Source organism: Chaetura pelagica, unplaced genomic scaffold (assembly GCF_000747805.2).
Source record: "Chaetura pelagica isolate M959 unplaced genomic scaffold, ChaPel_1.0 scaffold470, whole genome shotgun sequence".
NCBI lineage: Eukaryota > Metazoa > Chordata > Aves > Apodiformes > Apodidae > Chaetura > Chaetura pelagica.
Genome location: NW_009951911.1, coordinates 502,109 through 521,774, shown reverse-complemented (window position 1 = coordinate 521,774; position 19,666 = coordinate 502,109). Strand labels below are relative to the sequence as shown.

At 51.9% G+C, this 19,666-nt stretch overlaps 1 protein-coding gene across 1 annotated transcript in view; it reads right to left on the bottom strand.

Moving 5' to 3' along the window:
• Positions 1 to 9,080, bottom strand: part of PKP1 (plakophilin 1) — a 48,292-nt gene extending 39,212 nt beyond the window's left edge. The window contains exons 1-2 of the mRNA XM_009994155.1: positions 8,879 to 9,080; positions 31 to 128 (exon numbers count right to left, since the gene is read on the bottom strand). Of these exons, the coding sequence (XP_009992457.1) occupies positions 31 to 128; positions 8,879 to 9,080 (300 nt within the window). The remainder of the gene's footprint in view (positions 1 to 30; positions 129 to 8,878) is intronic.
• Between the last annotated feature and the right edge of the window lie 10,586 nt (positions 9,081 to 19,666).

Here is a 19,666-nt window from a genome sequence, read left to right as displayed (position 1 = left end):
CCACAGTTCCCAGATAAAAGAGCCTCTTACCGGGTATCCCCAGTTGCTGTTCCCTGCCTGGGTTTTGGCATAATAGCTCCGGGATGTCCCATAGCCATATCCATCAGCCAAACCATCATACATGGAACCTGCAAATGCAAAAAACATGGTCAGCAGGAGCAAGAGGCACCAGCAGGTAGCCTTCAGAGCACAGGACTTTTTTTTTTCCAGTGAGTTTAGGTACTGAAGAATATCAGAGTTAGAAACCTTAACAGGAAGATAGGAAAGACAGGCAGAAAGTTGAGTCCTTGTCATTGCAGGAAACCCAGGGCAGATGTTCATTCCAGAAGAGCTCTTTGAAACTCCAGCCCTCAGACCACAAGCAACAGCCTAAGATTTGCAGCACAAAAGACCAACTGCCTTAAAATCTACAGCCAACAAGAGCAGAGGGGGTCAGAGACTAGGACAAGGTCTTAGGTCTTTGCTATATGAGAGGAAGTGGATGATATTTTGTGCTACATATCCTGGGATAGACTTCCCTTATTCTGACATGGAGGTATAAAAACCCTGCCTCTTCTCTGAAGGCAAAACCCATCCCAGACCCTTTCACTAGTCTGGCTTTCCTGGGCTGAATCCCAACAATCCCATCAACACTGGCAGCCTGAGCAAGGCTGACTAAATTCCATCAATAATAAATAACAAATAAATAAATAACAAATAATAAATAATAAATAACAAATAAATAAATAAATAACAAATGATGGGTAAATGATGATCAAGTCGATTTAATTCCTGGGGATCTGAAGTAGTGAAACATTAAAAACCCTAATTGCACTGCCTTAAGTTTCACTCCCCAGTCTCTAAAAGATCACTCTGTGTATTTTTACTTTCTTTTCCTGAAAACGTATTAAGCTTCATCATTATTTTTGGGGTGGTAGGGAAATACATGAGACTAGATCTTAGATACGTTTCATAAAGGGGCAGATTCCCTGGGACAGGAGGAACCCAACAGCCATTTCTACTGTCTCTCAGTGCTTTAATCAGTGTTTGGAATTCCCTGTCCCAGCCCCACTAAGAGCTCTTCCAGGTGTTTCTCACCACCAGCACAATCTTTGGATCCCTCCTAAGAGTATTTTACATGATGCTACAATTATCATTAGCAGAAAAAAATGAATCAAGTCATTCCCTTTCTGTGCTGGGATTCCTTCATGCCCCTTCAGATGGTCCACAAGAGTTGAAAGTCATTGAAGTTTCCTTCTCAAAAGTGCTCAATAATCGTGGCATCCCAAGGCCCGTTATGAGGAAGCGCAAACCCTGCGCTCCAATTAACTTCCAGGGGAAGCTCTGAATGTCTAACAAAGTACAAGATCAGGACTTACCTGTCTTAATTTATGCACCTAAACTGGTGGGTAATGTCAGAAATATCCTAATCTCTCTGATTGTTTGATAAGAGTCACCTCTTAGATAAACTGGATAAGCTCGACCACAAAGGCCCTGAAGCCACTCAGGTCTTCTTGAGCCCTGATCCCTGGAACAAATCTGGTTTATTGCCTTGCCTGAGGCACCAGAACCTGTTATGGTGATTTGGTTCGTGGCTAAAAATTCTTGCATTTTCTCAGGAAGATGGATCCCACAGCTGGGGTATAAATAATGAATTTGCTTTCTACTGTCAACAAGAGGAGCAGGGCTGCGTGGATGGCAGCATCTGAGGAACATTGCTGACCAAAGAGCAAGCAACAGCAGAGTAGTTTCACAGAGCTGTGCAGAAAACCACAGGATCTCATTTTTCACAGAGTCTAGAGACTTGGTGGGCATTGTTCCCTAAGATCTCTCCAGATCTGATTGCTCCATATAAATTAAACTGTGCAGAACTTGCTGATAAGCAAGGAAATGGCCATGGATGTCCAACAGGAGATACAATTCCGCTGTGCCCTTCCCTTTGGTCTTCCCACCCCACCCAGGGATTTCCCTGAAACTCCAGATCAAACATAAGTGCTGGGGTTCAGCAAGGCTGGGAGAGCTGGGGCTGTTCAGCTGGAGAGGAGGAGCCTGAGGGGGGATCTCATCAACCCTCCTCAATATCTCCAGGGGTGTCAGCAGGATGGGGCCAGACTCTTCCCAGCAGTGCCCAGTGACAGGACAAGGGGCAATGGGCACAAACTGGAGCACAGGAGGTTCCAGCTGAACATGAGGAAAAACTTTTGAGGGTGATAGAGCCCTGGGACAGGCTGCCCAGAGAGGTAGTGGAGTCTCCATCCCTGGAGACATTCCAAATCCATATGGATGTGTTCCTGTGGGATCTGCTGTAGGTGACCCTGTTCTAGCAGAGGGGTTGGACTAGTTGATCTTCAGATGCCCCTTCCAACCCCCACCACTCTGTGACTCTGTGACTTGAAAGGGTAAGTTTGGGCCAGGGCACAGAGTGAGGTAATGACATGAGTTCTGAGCACAAAGATAAAATGATCCCATGACAACAGTTCCTGGGAATTCCTTCTTACAGAGATCCTCTTGTTCTGTGCAAACTTCATGGAACTGCAGGGGGGAGTGTGTTCCTGGTGCTGTGGGTGGGCAGTTGGAGGTGTTTCTGGGCATGACTCACAAGTTACTCTGTCCAGTCCCCCCTGGGGACCATGTTTTTCCTTTCATAAGCCATTCTGGTCATTAGTTGCACTAAAAACTTTGGGGTTGAGCAAGAGGACACCAAAAATAAGCCAGTTTAGGCACACCTCTAATTTCTTGTATAAAACACCACTATGTGGCCAAATTCAAGAGACCAGGCAGTTCATGCAAGTTTATGTCCTTCAGTTGTTCAAGCTGCCTTCACTTCCAAGAACTTGTATATAAGAGCCTGTAAATATGTAATTATCTATAACCTCAAATGGCATTTTGAAGCTGCCTTGCTGGTTGGAGAAGGTGCTGCTCCTGTCACCACACAGCTGTGGTTTATTGCTTGGAGAGCCCAGGCTGAAGGCCAGGAGGAACCTGGGGATTTTCTGATGGTGATGGCTAAAGCAAACATCATCTTTGCTTAGTCCTGCAAGTTTAGATTCTTCTCTGCCTCGTTCACCTTAGGAGCCAGCTTGGAGGTGTGTCACCAGCCCCCAGGGAGAGGAAGGACATTCCTCTTTTCAGCCACCTCAGGGTTGGAGGCCATACAAGTTGGTCACAGGTCCCGAGGCTCTGGGATAAAACCAGACTATCTCTTAAAAAAAGCCCCACCCAACACTTAGGCAGGGGGTGGAAATGGTCTTTGAGGGAGATGCCTCTCTGGTGCTTTTTTCTAGCTATGTCCATATGTGTGTGTCCCATTTGTCATCCAAGCAGCTGTTTAGGTCTCTGAAGTGCCCTCTTGCACTTGCACAAACACAGAGCCAGTTAAACCCACTGTATCAGCAGTAGGTAACAGATGGGACAGAGGCAGAAAGGACATGGATGAGAATCACTGAGATGCACAACTTGCAATCAATGATGGTTGTGGGCAGAAAATACCACTGGGGGCTGCTCAAGTGCTGGCTGGGCTATCAGAGTAACCCCTCTCTCCCACCCCTAAATTGGCAGCTCCCCAAGGCACTTCCTTCAAAACGTGGTCAGTCTGAACTCTCATTTCACTTCAGTGGGACAGTTCACAACTATAACCTAATGATGACAGGTAAGGATTGCAAGACCATAGAATCATGGAATGGTTTGGGTTGGAAGGGACATTCAAGATCATCTAGATCCAACCCCCTGCATGGGCAGGGACACCTCCCACCAGCCCAGGCTGCTCCAAGCCCCATCCAACCTGCCCTTCAACACTGCCAGGGATGGGGCAGCCACAGCTTCCCTGGGCAACCTGGGCCAGGCTCTCACCACCCTTATAGTGAAGAATTTCTTCATAATATGTAATGTCAGTCTCCCTTCTTCCTGTTAGAGACCATTCCTTCTTGTCCCATCCCTCCCTGCCCTTGTCCCAAGGCCCTCCCCAGCTTTCCTGGAGCCCCTTCAGGCACTGGAAGGTGCTCTAAGGTCTCCCTGGAGCCTTCTCTTCTCCAGGCTGAACACCCCAACTGGAAATGGTCTTTGAGGGAGATGCCTCTCTGGTGCTTTTTTCTAGCTATGTCCATATGTGTGTGTCCCATTTGTCATCCAAGCAGCTGTTTAGGTCTCTGAAGTGCCCTCTTGCACTTGCACAAACACAGAGCCAGTTAAACCCACTGTATCAGCAGTAGGTAACAGATGGGACAGAGGCAGAAAGGACATGGATGAGAATCACTGAGATGCACAACTTGCAATCAATGATGGTTGTGGGCAGAAAATACCACTGGGGGCTGCTCAAGAGCTGGCTGGGCTATCAGAGTAACCCCTCTCTCCCACCCCTAAATTGGCAGCTCCCCAAGGCACTTCCTTCAAAACGTGGTCAGTCTGAACTCTCATTTCACTTCAGTGGGACAGTTCACAACTATAACCTAATGATGACAGGTAAGGATTGCAAGACCATAGAATCATGGAATGGTTTGGGTTGGAAGGGACATTCAAGATCATCTAGATCCAACCCCCTGCATGGGCAGGGACACCTCCCACCAGCCCAGGCTGCTCCAAGCCCCATCCAACCTGCCCTTCAACACTGCCAGGGATGGGGCAGCCACAGCTTCCCTGGGCAACCTGGGCCAGGCTCTCACCACCCTTATAGTGAAGAATTTCTTCATAATATGTAATGTCAGTCTCCCTTCTTCCTGTTAGAGACCATTCCTTCTTGTCCCATCCCTCCCTGCCCTTGTCTCAAGCCCCTCCCCAGCTTTCCTGGAGCCCCTTCAGGCCCTGGAAGCTGCTCTAAGGTCTCCCTGGAGCCTTCTCTTCTCCAGGCTGAACACCTCAACTCTCCCAGCCTGGCTCCAGAGCTGCTCCATCCTCTGATCATCTTCATGGCCTACTCTGGACTTGATCCAACAGCTCCATCTTGCACTTAACCCCTGTGACCCCTACTACATGCCCACCTTGTCCTGCCCCCCCCCCCCCCCCAGCTGCCATTGATGATGGCAAAGCAAACTGAGACTTCACCTGACCCAACGTGCCTGTGCTTGATGAGTTATTTATTTTCTTCAAAGGCAAATTTACACTCATTGAAGCTAAGAGACTGCTGGTGAGGAGAAGATTTGTGTTCAAAGGGCTGTTTTTCAAGCATGACAGTGAAAGGCTTCAGCTGGACACATGAAGCCACCAGGGAGCTTTGTGGAAATGGATGCATGGGAATAAATATTAATTTGCGGCGGTGAAAGGCAAGACAAGAACCAGTCCCTGGTAGTGCAGGCTGGGTGAGTTAAATCAACTATGCACAGCTTTAAAACAATAAGGATGATTAAACATAGGAAAAAAAGTAGTAGAGAGAAGAGGGCCCGTGGGAGGCACAAAGCAAAGCCTGATGCCTCCTGCCAGAGCAGCATTAGTGAAATCGCAGGAGCTGAGATTCTTGCAGGAATGACCCAACTTTGCTCCTGCCTTCCAATACTCTGAGGTTTGTGAAAGAGTGAATGGCTTCCACTGAATCATCTCATGCTGGGGAAGGTTACAGAAGACTTCCAAAGGTTTGTTATCTCCAAAATCTCCTCTTCACAGCAGTCAAGATTGCCATTAGAATACGTGGGATCACATCAGAGGTAGGTGGGATTTCTCCCCTCAGCCACAGCCAGCACAGAAAACCTCTGAATCACAGCCTAGCTGTCAGACAGTTGGGTACAACACTCCTTTGTTGTCTTTCCTCAGACCTTTGCTCCCTCCTCTACCCTGCCAGCCAGTGATGAGCCACTGGAAAAGCTTTTCTTTAGCCAGAGGACTCTACAGCCTGATGCTGTTGGCTCTGAGGAGCTGGTTCAGCCTTCCCTCCTGCCACGCTGCTGAAATTCCTTTCTCCTTGAAAACTTGCATTACTCACAAATTCAGATGGAAACATCCAGTTAACTCTTCATCCATGGTAAGAAGATATGCCTCAGAGCAGACCCCAGACCCAGAACCCCAGCAGGGCAGACCCCACAGACCCCAACCTCTGCAGCCACCCTTGGAAACACCTGTAGCTGCTGCACTAAGAAAAGGTCCCACTCTGGATGCAGATTTATGCTGCTTGCCACTGTCTTCTGCTCACTGCTCTACTCCAGTGAACACCAGTTTGAGCCCAAATGGATCATGTTGCCCTGCTGTGACATGTGTATATGTTTGCTGTCACTAGATCTTCAGAGTGTGGCTACAATGCCTTGATCTTCTTGAGTCCAAATAACCAACTAATTTTATGTATTCATCAGTTAACAGGACTTTGAAGGAATGTCTGTTGACCCTCTTAAGAAACTTCAGTTATGGAATATAACAACACCCATCCCAGCTACATGCAAGAGGGGTCCATGTCCGTGCTCCCTGTCCTACATGCACAGGTGTTCCTGAAGCTGGGAAAGCTGCACCATGAGCTCCTGCTCCAACCACAGATCAAAGTGCAAAACTAGCCACCTGGACCTGAACCAACATCTCAGCAGACACATGCAGGAAACAATCTGGGTGCAGAAGGAGAAAAGCACTTGAATTCTTAACGAGGGGCTCTGGGAGTTCCACAGCTTATGCTGCCTTTGAGGAGCAGCTCTGAGCAGTCATAGGGGGGGACGTAGCTGAGGTTGGAGGAGCATTTGACCAGTAAGACCCTCCACACCCACAGACCCCTGTAGCTTGTAGGAAACATTAATGCTTCTCTTCATGTCTGCTCAGCCAACCTATGGACCAACAGCAGCAAGAATCCATACTTGAACATTCAGCCTGACCCTCTTGGGCTTCAAACCAGGAGAAAAGCCCTAAAATAAAGGCAGCTTCTTGCCCTTCTGGGATTCCATCCAGAAACACATTGGGAGCAGTCGAAGTGGTGAAGCAGCCAGCAGGACCTTGGTGCTGACCAACCTCTTTGTGGTGAGAATGGGAAAGCCTCAGCCCCTGGGAGCTGGATGTGACTCAGCTTCCCTGGGACACAGAAACCAGAGCTGCACATTTCCACGCAATTCCCATTCCCAGACATTTCCAAAAGTGTCTGGAGGAGGAGTTCAGCTCCAGCCTGTCGAGCAGAGACGGGCAGCTTGGGAATCTGCTTTTCCTTTTTTTTTTTTTTTTTCTTTCCCAGAGGTTTCACCTGGGCTCCTCTCCAAGAGGAATAATCACCCTCTGCCTCCCTTCCTTCCTGCCTGCGGGTGGCAGTGGGTGATGTCTCTCTGCCCCCTTCCCCTTGAAACAAAACACCCCTTCACTGGGGAGGGAGGCTGCCACTGCCCCAGTCCCCATCCAGAGCCTCTCATCACACCCTGGTTTGGTTTTTTTTTGGGGGGTTGTTGTTTGTTTGTTTGTTTGTTTGTTTGTTTTGGTAGGTCCAGCACCATAACACCCTAAGCAATAAACCCTCCTGAGGTAGGAGATTTACATCTTCCATTTTGATGGCAGAAGAAAGCTTTCCTTGCCCTGTCCCCCATCCACCCCCTGGACTCCATGTCCACAAACACACACACAAAAAGAGAAAGCAGAATTGTTCCTGGTGGTGCCCATCACGGGGCCCTGCTCACATGCCATCCATCCAGGAGCTGCCCTGTTCCTTTCACTGCAGCAGCTGCCAGGCATTACAGCCAGGATGGCTCCCATGGGAACACCTCCTCCACTTCACCTCCAGCCTCATGCTTCTCTTGGGGAGGCAGCCCAAAACGTGTGTCTGGACCATGACACCCCACCAGAGCTAGATTCAGCTTCACAATCCAGCTTGGAAAAGCTTCTGGTCAAGCCATAGTCCCCAGAAGAGGTGGCAGAGACTGGCCCAGCTCACCCAGCTTTCCAGCTGCTCACTCCAGACTTGGCTGAAGGGTTCAGCCCCAGCCCCAGTTCCCACTTCTCCCCAGAAGCCTTGGGCTTTCCTCTCCCAGTGGACATGGCTGGAGCAATGAACTCGTTGCAGCTGCTGGTGAAAGCACCTCCCAGAGCCAGGAGGTTTTGTTCTGCGCCTGCTGCAACCCTCTGGGTCTGCAGCTCCTGGCTGGGGAAAGCTGGGACTGATCTCCCAATTGGCTTTCTCTGTACGCAAGGATGGTGAAGAAAACCATCTGCCAAGCCTTGACCCAAGAAGAGAGGTATTCCAGTAGGAAACCTGGCTCCAGGGCTCAGCTCACTGCTTGCTTTCTGTGGCACAGACTCAGAGCATGGAGGTGGCCAGGCTGCCAGGTCCCCTGCACCCCTTTCTGCCCATCTGCAAATGGGAGGGGGCTGCAAAGTGTCCCCAGTGACCCAACACAAGCTGCTGAAGTAAGGAAAGGACATCTCTCCTCACTCATGCCCTTCCTACCACTCTCACTGGGGTCTCCCAGAGGTGCCCGCACTTCTCAGCCTGCAAATGGGAGACGTGTTGGGATCTTCAGAGGTGAATCCCAAGCTCAGGTTCATGTCCTATGTGTCGGCAGAGCTGCCTGCTCTCCACCTGCTCAGGAGACAGCTGAGCCCCAGCTGGAGGCTCCTGGCCCCATGGCACAGTGAAGAGCAACACTGTTGGCTTTGGCCATCAGAGGAGGGGATGGGTCTGGTGGAGGATTCCAACCATGGGAGCACTAGCAAAGAAGTATTTGCAAAGGTTGGGCAGCTACTCCAGCTTTAAAGCCAGGGAACAAATGGTTAATAGAACCCCACTGAAATGTCCAAGTGCCTGGGGGATGTGGAGCAGCCCAGGGAATCAGCTCCACCAGGGAGGGAGTCGATGCATCCAGCTCTGCATCGTGTCCTAACTCTTCCATCCAGGGCAAGAAACCTCAATGTCCCCTTCCTGGGGTAACCCCTCAAAGGCACAAACCAGTCTGTCCCCCTCAGACAACCCCCCCCAGAAACACCCCAGAACATCTGCTCTGTCCCCAGAGGGGCGTTTTACCTCGGTTGGAGTGGCCCACGCTGGACGACACCGATGACTTTTGCTTCTGCCTCTTCACCGTCATCATCACCTGCTCCTGGACCCGCTGTTTTCCCGTGCCCTTCGTTTTCAGCTTGTGGTCCGAGGGCAGGGCCAGAGTGGAGCTGGCCTGGTCCTGGAAGCACTCGTAGGCCAGGGCTGTTTTCAGCGGAGAGTGGAGCATGTCTGCAGCAGGGCTGGGGGGCAGGAGAGGGGCTGCTCTTCACCTGACCGGGCACCGCACGAGCCACCCGCGAACGCGTCTCCTGCTGGGGTTAATCTCCCGAAGCCCTCCTTGCCATACGCCCCCCCCAGGGCCGAGGCTGTCTCAGGGCTCCTGCTCCCAGCTCAGCTCCCCAGCGTGTGAGCAGGAAACACCCTCTGCCAGACTGGATATACAGCCCTGCCCGCACACACCCACGCGCTCCCCGCTGCGGGGCTCCCGCGCCCCAAACTGCCTCCCCGCGCCCAGATCCAGGGGTCCCGGGGGGGAAGCAAAGGGGGCCAAGGAGGAGCAGGCAAGGTGGGCAGGTGTGGGTGGACATCACTGGCCTCTTCACTGTGAGGGGCTCCTGGGAGAGGCTGTGTGGGGCTGGGGTGCAAAGGGTGCTCCTGGGCAGCTGGAGGGTCTCCCACACAGCCTGCCCACCTTGTGTTGTAGCATTTCCCTGGGTCTAAACTGGATGAAAATGGTGGGTCAGTGCCTGGGGACGCCCCTGCTAGTTGAAGGCAGTGTGGCTGATGCTGTGGGTCAGAACAGCAAAACCACCACGGTGCCTGTTCCTGCCCGGGGCTTGGGCCTCCATCCTGCCCTGGTGCTCCCATGTCCCACAGCCCCCTCTGCAAAGCCCTTCCTCTGCCCACACAGGCTGCAAAACTACCCCCTGAGCCCAGGGCTGCAGGGGTCATGGAGGGTCCTGCTGACTGCAGGGTCCTGCTGTGCTCGTGGTGTGAGACCTCCTCCCAAAGGGGGTCCCACCTTTTGCAGGGAGAAATGAGGAAGTCAGGGCAGCCACCAGGGCAGGGACAAACTTTGCAAGGAACTTGGGGCAGCAGGGAGAAAACTAGGACTTGCAGCAAGCAGAGTAGAAGATAAAATGGCTGTGCAAGAAATTACATGCCAGGTTATGAATTTGAGCAGAGAATTACCTCCCTGCCAAGCCACACTGCAGCAACTCATTTGCAGGGATTCAAACACCCTGGTGCTGGTGTGACCAGTTTCAGGTCACAGCAAGCACTGACAAAGCTCCTGCCAAGCCACAGGAGGCTGATAGAGGAGAAGAGGCACAATCCCAACAGAAGGAAGGCCAAGAGGAGGGTGGCCAGGGCAGAAGCTTCCTGGGCCCCCCAGCATGAGGTCCTGGGTGCTCATGTCAGCACACAGCTCAGAGAAGGGCCAGGAGGAGCAGGGTGCTCCACACTTCTGCGTGGAGGGTGATATAGTGGAGGCTGCCCATAGGAACGGGGCTTTCAGCTCACAGCTGCTGGGTTCCTCCACGAAAACAGAGGTGAAGCACCTTGTTCATTCCCATTCATCAGGTTTTGTGTTACCCTGGTGGCTCACGAGCACGTGGTGCCACGTTTCACAGGGACAAGAGCAGTGTCAGAAAGCACAGGATATGCTCCTGGGAACATTGTGCACCTTCCTCTTCTGATTCCCCAGCACGTTCCTCCAGTGAAACCCAACAGTAGAAACCAAATCATTGTCAATGAGACTCCTGTGTCTAGAGAGTAATTACCTTTGGTCCCCTCTCACCACACCTCCTGAAACCCCACCCAAGGGATGCAGTAGCTTCACTCTGCTCCATCGACCAACCAGCCTGGACATTCAGATCATGCCCAAGCAAAGCCAAAGCAGGATAAGTGCTAAACATTGCCCTAAACTGAGTGGCAAATGCCCAGTGAGATGGAGGAGGAGTTTCTGCTGCTCCTGTTGCATTTCCCAGAGAGGGGCTAAGCCTATGCCCTTCCAGTCCAGGCAAGGACCAGCCAAGCAATACCTGGGAGTTGTTTTCCTCTGTCCTACTTGTTTCTCCTGAAAGCTTGTTATCGATGCCAAACGCTGTTTGCACAGATCAATGACAGGCTGTCAGTGTCAGGTGGCTTCAGCACAACAAAGTGCCCAGCTCTTGCAAACCTGTAATGTCATTTTCCCCCGCGGCAGGGAACAGTCCTCACCCTGTCCTCGCACGAGCAAGCCAAGTGTTTATCACATCCCCTCATTTGCTGGTGGATAATCCAACTGCTCCACGCTGGCATCTGCCCTGTTTCATAATCCACCCAAAATGCTGAGCTGGGCTCTGGGGCTGGGGCAGCTCAGAGAGGCTTTCCAGAAACAACAGCCTCTTTGGGCGAGTTTGCACGTTCTAGCCCAAGGGAGAGAATCTCCCGGGTTGCTGCAACAGCTCCAAAGCTGCATCTAAAAGAGCAAAAGGGAGTTAAAGGAAGGAGTTGGTTGCACTTCTGTGTCAATGGCCATTTCTGCTCTGAATCACGAGCTGGGGATGCTTGGCTGGCAGAGCACGGGGAGCAGCAGCACCCGAGCTTGCACCCACCAGTGCCTGGAGCAAATAATTCCCTGTCTGCCTTTCTGTCTGGAGCTCCCAGCCAGGGAGAAGGTTGAAAGGGAAGCAAAGGTCGCGTCGAATTAAGGGCACGACGGGTGAAAGATTGGCAGGGTGAAAAAAAAATTAAAATAATAACAATTGATAATAAAATAATGACGAAAAGAAGAAGTAGAAATAACTGGGCAGGTGGGGAGTGGAGGGAGCGGAGGCCGCGGCTGCGGTGCCGGCTCAGGAGCCGCGCATGGTGATGCCGTGAGTCAGGGCTCCCCACCCCACCCCGGGACACACCTTGTGCATCTGGCCTCTTCAAAGCATTTTTGTGCGAGTTCCTGGGATTCCTGCCAACTGGCTGATTGCAATCAAAGGGCCCGATCCTGCTCCCAGAGTGGTGCAGGGGGGGAGGTTTTGCTGTTCAAACTTGTCGGGTGCTCCTGAGCTGGAAGTGTCGAGGGGGTCGCTGCAAAATTAATTGGTCCCTAAAACTGGGGACAAGGAGTCCTGCTGTGGGTTTTTTTTTTGCATTTAGGGTTGATTTTCCTCAGGAGGGTGGTCACCAGGAGGGATAAATTAATTGGTCCCTAAAACTGGGGACAAGGCATCCTGCTGTGGGGTTTTTTTTTTTGGCATTTAGGGTTGATTTTCCTTGGGAGGGTGGTCACCAGGAGGGACAGAGTTGCAGGTGCTGGGAATTTCCTTTCTTTCCCAGGATAATGCCATTTTCTGAGCAATGACTCAGCCTTGCCCCAGCACCCCTGAGACTTCCCAGAGCCTGGCAAGGTTTTTCCAGAAGGAAACTTGCTCTTCAGATTTGCAAAGTCCTAGTTTCACTCTGCTTCTCATGAAAGACTTTCTTCTGTGGGACCAGAGAGTGCCACAGGAACGGGGCAGATGAAAAGCTCAGATCCAATGGAGTAACCAGGATCCAGCTGAAAGTGAGCATGGAGCTGCCAAGTTGAGGAAAGCCAGGCAGAAGCTGCTGAGACACATGCATGGGTTGCTTCTGAGTAAAACCTCCCTCCACTTCTCACATACGTGTGGCACTGAGATGGTTTTGGGCTGGTGCTGTGGGAGGACAAGAAGATGACAGCACTGAGCAGATCATGGGCTGGCCAGTGGTGGAGTGGGTAGAGTTCACCAACCCCAGAGACCTGCCATTGTGCATGGGAGCTTAGGGCAGGAAGGGAAAGAAATTCCTGACTTCTCCACAAAAAGGAGGGAAGGCTCATGTAGCTCAGCTGGGAAGCTCCATGCAGCAGGATGGAAGTCTTGGGTAATGGAGACCAAAGTACCTGGGAACAGATTGAACACATCATTAAGGTGTGGCCTAACAGAAACATGGAATAATTTAGGTAGGAAGGACTGACCCTCTGCCCAGAGCAGGCCCAGCTTTGCTGAACTGAGTTGGGAGCCAGTTGCTCCAGACCTTGTCCAGTTGGGTTTTGACAGAGATCCCACTGGCCTCTCTCCCAGTATTTGACCACTCTCGTGGTGATTTTTGTTTCCAGGTATCTAAGATGAATTTCCCATGTCCCAGCTTCTTCTGGTTGTTTCTCTTTCTCTCCTCATGCATCTCAGAAGATCTGTCTCCATGTCCTCTGCATCCTCCAGTTAATTAGCTGCAGAGAGTTGTAAGTTCCCTCCAAACTTTGTTTTCTTAATCTGAACCAACCCAGCTCTCCCAGCTTTTCCTTTTGTCCTCTGCTTCACTCCTGACCATTCTGGGGCTGGAAAGCAGGCTAAGCCCTTGTCCTTGTCAGCTGGACCTCCATGGGCTCACATTCTTGGTTATCTGCTTTTGCTACCCCTGTTTGTGGCAGATGGTACATGTGATGCCCACAAAGGGACAGCAAAGAAGAGCAGGACATCTGGAGACCACCCTTAAAGCTCCATGCAAGAACCTGCAGGTACTGGACAACAGGTCCAAGGTCAGTGCTGTCAAAGCTTGTCCCTTCTGCCTTTCCCTGCTCTTGCACATCCCCTGGCAAACAGTCATATCCCAGGTCCCACCTTAGATGAGCAACAAGATCACAATTCTGAGATGCTTGTCAGCAGCTAAAAAGGGTCTTGGTCAGCAGGTCACTCTGGAAACAAGCACCAGGAGTGGCCATGCAGCTACCAGGGAAGGGCAAGCATCAGGGAGGTGCCCTGGGAGGGGAGGAGGTGATGGAGAAGGAAGGAGCTCTGCTTCCCCTCAGGAAGAAGGCCATCAAGTTGGCCAATCACCCAGTTTTCATCTCCTTGTGTTCCCATTTGACTTGAAGAGCCTCTACAAAACCAGCCAAGGAGCTGCTGATCTCCTCCCATCTTTACCCTGTGGGGAAATGTCCAGTGAGCTCAGCCTGGACTTGTCTCTTCACCACCTCTGTGAAGGAGACACTACACCCCAAGGCTTGCCATCTGGGACCTTGCTGGTAAAGCCCTTTCTTGCTGCAGCCCTTGCCCAGCAGCCCAAGAGCAAAGATTGCGTGAAGATCCCAGCTCAGGATCTCGGGCTGGTCCTCTCCCAGGGACTTCCCTGGTGCTGCTGAATATCAGTGGCAGGTTATTACATCTGCAGGAGAGGACACGTGGGAGGGGATGGGTGCAGTGAGGGACTCTTTGTGCTCATGGCACTTACCCTGGGTGGTGTCACAGCCTGTTCTCAGGGACCAATTACCTGGGGCTGCTGCGTGAGGCGTCCCTTGAAAGTGGGCAATACCACTGAGAGAAGCATTGGTCTCCATGGCTGTGTCATGCTACTGCCCACCACTGTTGGAGTAAGTGCACTCAGATGGAGGAGAAGAGCCCACACTGCCATGAGAAACCCCAGAGTTGACCTAAGTTTGCTTCAGAGGCCCCGAGAGGTGCATGAGTGTTGCCTGGGTGGTGCCTGCAGATGCAGTCAAGTCAGGTCCTGCCACACGTATCTGCTGCTTCCAGGAGTGGTTGGAAGGAGGGATGGGGTGTGGGGCAGCATCTCTAGAGGTGATGCTGCCAGGCCTAGGAGAACATGAACACAGAAAATCAAAGAGAAGCCCATGCCCACCATAAGTCAAGAAATAGGTCAGGGGGGTGGCTACAACCAAATGGGTGTGAATGATCTGGGGTGGAGAAGGATGGGTAGGCAGACATCTCAGCCAGGATGGGACGTGGATTCCTCACCTTCCCACGCCCATCATGATCTGGACCAGCTCAGAAATGCTGCAGGGAAGGGAGCCTTTGTTCCCACCATGGAAGACGTAGAGATGACAGGGTCAAATTCCAGAAGGGGGTGAGTGTGTCCCCGGCACGAGGGTGCCCTCGATTCCTGGGGGTTGTGAAACGGCTGCTGGGGGAGGAGACCTCACGGAGCAGCTTATGCAAGGATTTAGTAACGTATCCCAATGTGACCCGACTTGTTGAAGCTGCCTCTGGTGGGGGGAGTGGGGAGAGGGAGGTGATCACACCATTGTCCCCCCGGGACAGCCGGGGAACAGCGGGGGAGGGCAGGGAGCACCGCGTGGCCACGCCGAGCCTGGCAGCACCATCGCTCCGGCACCGCTGGCTCTGCAGGAACCTGCACGTGTTCCTGGCACTGGTGGAGACTTTTCCCTGCCCTCCAGAGCTCTGTGTCAGTGCAGGGCTTTGGGATGAGGTTTTGTTTCTCCCCACACGCTGCCATAGGGAGGCCCATCAGCGTATCATCCAAGCACAAAGTTGGTCATGGTTGCCCTCTCATGGGGGGAACAGAGCAGCCCAGGCATTGGGATCACCAGTTTGTGGTGATGCCATCTCACTGCCTGTCCTCCAGGCCTGGTCTCTTGCCTACCTGAACTCCAGGAGGAGTTGCCAATGTGGGTGAGTCCTCTGCAGATGAAAACATTGGGCTGATCCCATGTGCACAATGTCCTGCACCATCAATCCCATTGGTATCTGACACCAGCACCACTCAGGGCTGCTGCCCACTGGGGTCCCAGTGTCCTTCTTCAGGCCAAGTGTCCTTCAAATCAAAGCCTTGCTCATCTCCTCCTCTGGAAAAGCAGATGCTGGAGGGGTTTGCCTCCCCACCCTCCTTGATGTCTCACCATCCTGCTTTTGAGAAGGTTCTGATACCTGCACAGCACCTAATTCTTCCTTGGAGTGAGAAGCACCAGGCCATGTTGATGAGGATCCTCCTCCACCTACATGCAGGGCCAAGACATCCCCTCTGCAGTCCTTGGAGGAGCCTCAGCTGCTGTGATAAGCCCTGGCCAAGGAGGGGAAGAGAAGATGACTGAAAAGAGGACATAGACTCCCAAGTTACTCCTAAGACCAAGTGATCAGCACCAGGGTCCCATCGGGGAAGGCTCTGGGGTGCCATGGACTGTGGCAGCACATCCCTGCTCCATGCTGGGCATGTTCACCACATGGGGGACACATGGTCCTCCATCCCATTCCACCCCATGGGCCCAGACGTCCAGTGGTGTCAGGGTCAAGCACAGGGAGACAAAGTGGTGTGTGGGGATGAAGAGGGCACATGGACATCCAGGGTCCAGGATGACAGGGATGACAGGGAGCAGAGGAGTCCTCACAGCCCATTGGTTACTCACCTGCCATACTCTGTGGGGTGCAGGAGGGACTTTGATGATAATAATCCCAGTCCTTGAGGATTAACCAAGAAGCTAATTCTCTAATCTAAATAAACTATTCAATAAAAATAATTAATTATGTAATTATTGTTCAAGAAAATGGTTAATAAAAACTATGAGCCAACCAACAGATTCCTGTGAGTCACATAACTAGCTAGAATATTGTTTGTTTTAATAGTGGTATCTATTACTAGTTTTTAGAGATAATATTTGAGGCTCATCTGTACCTGTCACATGCAGGTTCTTTCTTTCACTCATGTCTGGTTTCCAGGGTCTACACTGACCCAGGTTCTCAGGCTGGAGAAGTATTCAAGTCTTCACCTTCATCCTGACAGGGGACAAGCAGAGTTTCAAAGCCAGTTTATGGCCAGACCCATGAACAGTGCTCAGATAACACTTCTGGAGATGAGGCAAGGAGCTTCCTTGATGTCCAAGGGGATGTTCAACTGTTGGAACTGTAGTTGAACCCTCCGTGCTGATCCTCCTCAGTGCTGAGCACAGGGGAGAATCACATCCCTGCTCCTGCTGGCCACACCATTCCTGATACAAGCCAGGATCCCATTGGCCTTCTGGGCCACCCAGGCTCACACTGCTGGATCATGTTCAAAAGCTGTCAACCAGTGCTCCCGGTTCCCTCTCTGCTGGGCTGCTCTCCAGCCACTCCTCCCCAGTCTGTAGCACTGCCTGGGGTGATGGTGGCCACAGTGCAGGGTCCTGCACTTGGCCTTGTTGAATGTCATCCCAGCCTGTCCAGGTCCTCCTGCAGCTTCTTCCCACCCCCCAGCTTGGTGTCATCTGAGAACCTACTGAGGGTGGCCTCCATCCCCACATCCAGGTCATCAATAAAGATGTTGGACAGGACTGGGCCCAGTGCTGATCCCTGGGGACACTGCTGGTCACTGGGCACCAGCTGGATGCAGCTCCATTCACCATCACCCCCTGGGCCTGCTCATCCAGCCAGTTTTTGACCCAGTGAAGAGAAACAACAAACCAACTATCCATGAGGGAATGTCCTGTACATGCCCTGGTGCAGGGAAAGCAGGTTGTGGTTCTTGCGCCAGCTCCTCCTACCATTGCTGAGCCCAGCAAAGCCCAAGTGAGATGTGTCATTGTCAAGGGCTGGGTCCCTTTTTCATATCTTCTGTGGGATGCAATAAGCAATTTCACGTGTGTGGGTGATGCTGCCCTTCACTGGGGGGAAATCCTGGACAGATTTAGGTTGGAAAGGACTTGGAGAGGTCCTGAGTCCAACATCATGTTCAAAGTAGAGCTCAGGTTGCTCCAGTCCTTGCCCACCTGAGTTTTGAATGTCCTCAAAAACCCTCCCACCCCAGGGCTGCATGTGTCTCACAGGAAACACCAGCTTCTGGCCAGTGTCACTGGTCCTTTCTTGGTGCAGCCAGAGCTGGTGGCTGCTGGGCAAGCCTGCTCCAGCTTTTGCTTCTCCAGGCTGAGGGCACCTCCTCCTTCAGCCTCCCCATACGTTGGGTGCTCTGGGGCATCTTCCCTGACAGCAGAAAAGTGGGAGCTGCAAACACCCCTGTGACAGCTAAAACGTGGTTAACCCTGGGTCCTACCACCTGTGTTTGCCATTTCTGCAGAACTCAAGGCTGCAGAGTGAGGATGCCAAGGATGCAGAGCAGATTCACCACTTCTGTGACACCAAAAAGCAATTTCTCTTTTCTTTAAAGACAGAGTAACAGCTGAGGTTGGAGCACACATATAATTTCATTAAAATTAAATCATTAAGGACTGTTTTACTGCCTAGGAATGACTGAAAAAAAGAAATAATCTTACCTTGCTTCTGTAGATCAAAGTGCTTGGTCTTCCTCTTGTAATAAAAACAGTCTGAAATTTTATACAAATTATTGCTGTAGAAAACCAGAAAGGATGTTCCAGTAGTTAGTAAGTAGCAGCTGCCCTCAATCATTTTTAACTTCCGACTTCAGTTGACTTGGCAAAATAAATTCTGTGCAGAAATGAGTTTACTTGGCAGCTCCACTTCATATTCTACTTGAGGCCTCATGATCTGGAAATTTTCTGCCCTTGTAGGCAGCTGAATGGGAGTGGAAGGATCTCGTTGCTGCAGCCCAGCAGGAGCTGTTGGAGGAAAGGGACCTCCTAGGGAAGGGAAACTGTGTCCTTGGCACAACATGTGGCCTTCCAAACACTTCATCTGGAGTGGGAAGGAAAAGCAGCCACATTTGTAGCTAGGACACCTTTTTGGCTTTGGGCAGTACACAAAGTCATGTCTCCATAGGTAGGACACAGAAGCGTTGGTCAAGAGGACTTAGCCCAGGGATGTCCCAAGGGTCTCCCCTGCTTGGTGACATTGGCAGTGTCATCAGAGCTCATGCAAGGGGCAGAGACTAATCCCTGGTCCTGAAGCAGGCAGCATGGACAGGGGTCCTGGTCACCCTGCTTTGGGACATCCATCTTCAGAGCAGGTTGAATCTATGGACTTCAGCCCCACGTGGTGGCCTGTGACATATTTATTATCCTCAGAGGGTTTGGTGGGGTTTTTTTGTCTGGCTGAAATGTCAGAATTAATTTGAGGGCAGTGGTGGGGTGGGGCTTTTAGAGCAGGAAACCCAGGCTTTGTCCTAAAGAGCTGGTGGAATAACCCAAAGCTGATGAGTGGGCTGATGATGGAGGAGCCTGGGGCAGGACTGGAACTGCTCCTGGCCCCCCTTCCTCAGCAGCACACACATACCAAGGCAGGTTGCTGACTCTGACTCCATGCTGGGACACAAACACACAGGAGACACCAGCAGCTGATGATGTGTGGTCCAAATTTCTCTAAGGCCCAGGACAGCAATCCCAGCAACCCAGAATCTCAACAGCCCCAATGTAGCTGCTGGAATGGCCTCTGCAGCCTCCCAGCATCTTCCCACAGTGGTCTTTCCCCACAGGTAACACAAGTGTCCTGAAGACTCAGCCTTGTCCCAGGGTTTCACAGTTGATGTTGCTCCAGGGGACAGGAGGCTGCACCCAAAGTCTGACCTATCTTGGCTGCTGGGGATGGCTGTGGGGAGGATACTTCCTGGACTCTTCCTACCAGCAGATGGAAAACAAGGACTTGAGGGGAAAACAAAGAAGTTGCTGGTGATTTGGGGCAGGTGCCTTGTACTCCATTAACACATGGATCCCACAGCACTGGAAGTCTAAGAAGACAGATGCCTCTTCTGAGCAAGGCTGGTTGCACTGGGTCCTGCTCTGGAGCAGGGGAAGGACCAGGTGACTTTCTGAACTTCCTTTCCACCCTTCAACATTCCAGTCCTTCCACTCCTTGAGCACCACAAGATCCCTTCCACTGGGACAATGGGATCTCATGGCAGAGGCAGCAGGGACAAGCACTCAAGCACTGACAGGGATGCTCTGCTACATGACCACCTTGGAAGAGACAAGCTGTGCTGCCCAGGTGCCTGGCCCAGGCCATCCTGTGCCTCTTGCAGCTGCCCAGGGCTCAGCCCAGACCCCTGCACACACCATGCTCAGCAGAAGGGGCTGCTGGTCATTGCCACCTGCCCAACACATAGCCAGGCCCTCCCAGGGGCTGAAGGTACCCATGCTGTCAGCACCCATCCCTGTGGGTGTGCCAGCACCAAATTCCTGCT